The sequence below is a fragment of the Aplysia californica genome, unplaced genomic scaffold (assembly GCF_000002075.1).
Source record: "Aplysia californica isolate F4 #8 unplaced genomic scaffold, AplCal3.0 scaffold00117, whole genome shotgun sequence".
NCBI classification, from domain to species: domain Eukaryota; kingdom Metazoa; phylum Mollusca; class Gastropoda; order Aplysiida; family Aplysiidae; genus Aplysia; species Aplysia californica.
The window spans coordinates 1,382,038-1,387,635 of record NW_004797387.1 but is presented as its reverse complement, the minus strand read 5'-3'; the positions used below and the strand labels follow the sequence as shown (position 1 = coordinate 1,387,635).

Below are 5,598 nucleotides of genomic sequence, written 5' to 3'. Positions count from 1 at the left end.
CTCCTTCTTCTTCTTCTTCTTCTTCTTCTTCTTCTTCTTCTTCTTCTTCTTCTTCTTCTTCTTCTTCTTCTTCTTCTTCTTCTTCTTCTTTTCTCCTCCTCCCCCATCTACACCTACATCTCCTCCTCCTCCTCCTCTTCCTCCTCCTCCTAACGGCGAGAGGCCGAAACCGGGAATTTCCGTAAACCTACTTTATGTACAACTGAACACAAAATACCCTTTGGCGCAGTCGGCACTCCGCAGTGAATAATACAATGTCGAAGCAAATGATGGCGATCGCTACTGAATTTAACTTAAACTGGGCTTTCTTCTTACAGATTTGATCTTAATGAAAATACAATAGTGCAACACTACGTTTCAAGTTATGGGTACTGGCAAAGTTTCACATTTTTTCATTCGGTAGTTTTTGAGAATATACTGTTCGCAAAATTTGGCCTTAGCTCCATTAGTAGTAAGATAATTATTCTGTCGCAATGATTCTGTCCAAACCGTCAATTTGTCTAAGCCAACCACTTTTCTCATCCACAATGAGTGGCCACCATAGAGATTTTCGACTGGAATTATCGTTGGGAAAGGTGACACCCATAGACTCCATGCCACAGGTCTGACAGAGCCACACGCCTCTTCCCACAGGATGAACATAACGTCATCTCGGAGGTCAGAGGGTGTTAACAATAGCTGCAGACACGGCTTCTATAACATTCCAGAAGCTAGGTCGAAAGTATGAGCATTTCTGCTGCCGCTGCCGCTTCTGCTTCTTTTTTGTTTTTATGGTATGTGTTTTACGGAGTTCGCAACTGTATATAAGGTCATATGAGCACGCGTGACACATTAAACTCTTTCAGTTGGTTGGAAATTTTAAATTTGGCATGGGTGGCGGCCGAAGCCTACTCTTATTTATTTTAGACCTCCAAGGGATCTTTCATATGCGCAACGTGCACATGGGACATCCGAGATTTTTCGCCCTTGTCTGAGGAGGCTAGGTGTAGATCTTTCCTACCTGAAGATCAGGGGTGTGGCTGAAAGACAGCAGTAAGAAGGAGCCAGGCTATAGCAGAAGAAAGGCTGCTGAAAGAGTCAGGAGCCCAGAGGAGGGGGCAAAGGAGGTGAGGGGGTGGGAGCAGAAAGTGTAGACGAAAGCAGACAACAGAACATTGCATGCTAGAGAGTAGAAAAGGAGATGAAAGGAGATGATTTTAGAGATAAAAATTTTCCCGTCGCTACCCGAATTCGAACCCGGGACTTTTAAATGAGAGGCGAACACCTTAACTTCTAGGCCACGAGAGCCCTCGCTTCTGCTTCTGCTTCTAATTCTGATGATGATGATGATGATGATGATGATGATGATGATGATGATGATGATGATGATGATGATGATGATGATGATGATGATGATGATGAAATTCAACCCCAAACTACTCCACTAACCACTTACCAGACGCTAGGCAAAACATTTTCTCGGTAGCTGGGGTCTATGTAATTGTTAAAAATCAGGCTGGGAATTGTCTCCAGGAACATTCTGGAAGTAAGATAGGCAGTGTCACTCACTGCAAGGCACATGAGCAGCACTGGTGCAGACGATTTGTTCCTGGGGACACGAAGAGAAGACGAGAGAGTTCCGCTTTTAAAAAATGTAGATATTTTAAAACCATATAATTAAGGAGACAGTCTTTGAGCACGCCTGTCAGTGCCAAATGGGCTGAGAGAGTTACATCTTGCCAGCAGAAAGACCATGTAACCCGATAGGGTTCCCTTCACTCGTGAATCAAACTCAGATCTACCTGCTTGTAACGGCGAGACGTCTAACGTCTACACCAGAGACACCGATACGTCCTTTCTAACACGTTCGGGTCATGTGTATAGGAACCGTTAGGAAAGCAAAAAATGTCCGCAATGTTCTCCCCACTTTTCTAGACAGGACAAGGAACACTGACGTCTGTGATGCAGGAGGTGTACTCATCGCCTTGATTTTAATTGAGTATGTGTTTTACGGCACTATCGACTCAATTTTGGTCATTGTACTCATCGCCTTGAACATAAACATCGAAAGTGTCCTACTGTGTCTTACTCTGTCCAAGCTGGATCCAACTGAAAGGGTCGAAAATTCGAATTGTGCCGATCGAATAGAAAACAAATCTAAACATCATAAAAAGGCATCATGTGGTACCAAACAAAACAATAGAAAAACAACCTCCGACGTCTGTGGTGAAGCAGTTAGTTCGATTCCCGTTTGGGAAGAATTTTTACGGAGTGTCTCGGTCTTTCTAGGGGTTAGGCTCTCAGACTCTTAATTGTAAGGTCTTGGGTTCGTATCTCAACAAGAGTCCAACGTTGTTTCCTTTTGATAGGAACTTTACGCGAATTTTCTCACTTCACGAAGGTAGGAATGTGTTCCAGGCTATAAAAGCGAAAGATCTTGTATTTTTGTTAGTGCTTGAGTGCGTGCAATCCGCAGCTTGCACTTAGTGCTTTCCAGGGAATCCGAGATTATTTTGAGGGTTCTAGGGTCTGTTGGGGCAATAACAGCTAGGAAGCGCAAAAGGCATGCCCTAGAGCGTGGATATGCGCTATTTCAAAGCAGTTATTTCTATTGGGACGTTGTATCCCTCTCAGCTCGAGTTGGCCCTAACAGGCCTTCCTCCAAAATGATCTTAATGTCAATGGGAATGTCAAACACCTGCATTAAAATATCAAATAAACAAACAAAGCAAACATAAAAAATAACAGCAACAATAAAAACAACAAAACATCCGTACCTGACTGCAAAGAAGGAGGTCAGACCATCACCGGAAGAGCACAATCTATTACAAGAAATTAAATTTTTTTAAAATCCCTTTTAAAAATTCTCTTGTAGGTTTGAATTGTACTTCACATTTTTTAAATTGAGAATTGTTATTATTGTTCCTTATTTATTGAACTTATACTTGTTGCCCCCCCCCCCGACACACACTCTGTATATGACTATGTGCATTTTTGAAATACCTCTTAGAACCTAATTAACTTTTTTCTTTTTTTCATTCCCTCATCCAACCCACCCTCCCTCCTCCATAGCCAAATAACTTCCCGTTCTTTCTGTCACCATTAATTATCTGTTTGTGGTTTCGACGCCCCCGCTCTTCGTTCTGGATCCAAAGCCTATATTTCGCCACCTGCTTTTCTTTCGATTATTTTTTTCTTCAGTTTTCCCCTTCCTTTCGTTTTTAGCTTTTTGTCTATTTTACTTGCTGATGTTCTCTCATGTTGTATATTCACTCCACTGCTCCTTGTTCATTGTATGTTTTGTGTGAGAGAGGTCAGGCTTGAAGCCTTTGTGGTTAAAAGATAATATAAGAAAAGACATAGAATGTGCAGAGAAGCTTAGTTATACTTTAGACTATCTGGCTCAATATCAAAGTTTAAACAAATCCAAGGCAGTCTCCCATCCCCCCCAAAAAAGCCTAACAAAAAAACAAAAAAAACAAAAAAACAAAACAGAAACAAAACAACACCCAACCCCAAACAAACCCAAAGACACACACTCCCAACAAAACAAACAAACAAAACCCGCAAAAATACCAAATAAAAAGTTTATGTTCTGAATTACAACATTTCAGGCAAGAAATGAACAATCTAATTCCATTTGGATTTAAAACCCCGAACTCTATGGTGTTGTCCAGGCAAGTGTACCAGCTGCTTCAGAGAGACCGGCAGTGCAGGGTTATACCAACGAGGAAATAGCTTCGACGGGGCCTGTCAGGGATGTGTGGGATACAGTATAACAGAGAAAAAAACAACAACAACTATGAGACAACTGAAAAAGCAAAAAACTTTCCAACTTGACAGCAAAATTCGTTTATCTTTCATTCAATCTCCAGGAGCTAAATGAATACGCCACAAACGTTGGTCCCTTACGTTTGAACATGATTATAAATGTTTTACACTCATAGAATCTATAAATACATTTAATCAATTATTTTGGAGGCGCGCTGAATCACAGCCAGACGTGGCTGAGCTGTGTGGGCCTCAGTGTCTCAGCAGAAAGAATGACCTTCAAGTCAAGCATATCCAGAAGGCGAAACGTAAAAAGTGATAAACCGACAAGGAGAACTTTCACTTACTTGAAATTTGCCAATACCAAAATGGCAGTGATGTTGCAGATGATTCCTATGCAACAAACGACAGTCCCGCCAAGTCCGAACGCTGTTGAACGCCAGAATTTGATGATCTCTCTTTTCGTTGCATTGGAAGAACTGTTGCCTGTCATAGGCGGTGAAGTGACCATGTCTGAGTTATTATAGAAAGTCGTGGCCAGAGAGAGACTTGAGTCTGTGGTCAAGGCCTGGTATATGTTCGAGTCTCCCATGGTGTTTATCATTTGTATTTCCCAAAAACTGTTTTCACGTTGTGTTTTGTTCCCTTTTTAAACACATTCATTCGTTTTCAAACACATGTTTTGTGATTCCACCCGCGTAGTCTCTTGCTCTCTCTCCAATATGGGGCGCTCACGAAACAGCTGACAACTTTAAAAAGTAGTATGTTCCAATCTTGCTCGCCTGACACAATGCCTAAATATCTATCAGTCTTTAATTTCTACCATGAAAAGTGTGCACACGGTCTGTTCTGTTTAAGCTTTGTCTCACACGTACAAAATGATCTCTTCTATGTTGTTCTATGTTGTACAAAACTGTGATTCATACACACTCCCTGACGAGATCCAATTAATATCAGTTCACCGATTGTCTCTTACATGATCCTCTTAACCTTAGTTGAAAAACAATCAGATAAATATTACGGGTAATTTTAATTCTCTAGTACTTTCTGAAGTGGTCGAGTTAACATAATATATAAATATCTAGTTCAGACTCGTAAAATGATTTCAAATGAGATTCTCTGATTTGATCACGGTAACACGTGATCAATAGTCACTGTTGTGGTCCTGTCACAAAGCAAAGTTTCAAGGGCGATAGTCACACATTTTCAATAATTTACATATGACCAGTCTTTATCCTGGCTCTGGAAACAAAACATAAATCTTCTGTAATGTTTATTACAGGTTTGTAACATGAGTTATATTGTCCGAAGCAAACCCCACGTAGTTTATGTTACAAATACATTCTATGTATTCTGTGCTTGGGAAATCTTCTCACACAATGTCATTTTCTCTATCCCGTTGACTCCTGTTTTCATGAGTAGTCTCTGAAATCGTCCCGTCAAGGCTACAGAAAAACAATATTTGACATATTTTTTTCAACTCTTAATCAGTTCTTGTCCTGCTTTGTAATCAATATCGCTGTATTGACGTTGGTGCTGTCCTATGGTATCCCTGGTCATGACAGCGGAATTCATTCCTCATAACGGTCTCTTTGGAACAAAAAGAGAAAGGTGATATTAGTGACAAAAATAAAATTCCCAACACAAACAAACAACTCTGTAGTGATCTACACACCTGAACAAGCAAAGAAAACAAAACTACCGCACACGGGTTGGGAAGAATAGTTCTTACTGTTATGACCTCCTGGAACACTGGGAGTTGGAATTATTATCCTCGCTTAATGTTTATTTGTTTTTCTGCAAGTTGGCATAGGCCCTATTGACAATTCAAACTAACTGACTTATCCC

General features: G+C 40.7%; 1 protein-coding gene across 1 annotated transcript in view; it reads right to left on the bottom strand.

Annotated features, from left to right (window-relative positions):
• Positions 1-5,334, bottom strand: part of LOC101857245 (FMRFamide receptor) — a 19,215-nt gene extending 13,881 nt beyond the window's left edge. The window contains exons 1-2 of the mRNA XM_005095943.3: positions 4,098-5,334; positions 1,436-1,588 (exon numbers count right to left, since the gene is read on the bottom strand). Of these exons, the coding sequence (XP_005096000.1) occupies positions 1,436-1,588; positions 4,098-4,354 (410 nt within the window). The 5' untranslated portion in view covers positions 4,355-5,334. The remainder of the gene's footprint in view (positions 1-1,435; positions 1,589-4,097) is intronic.
• Positions 5,335-5,598: the final 264 nt, after the last annotated feature.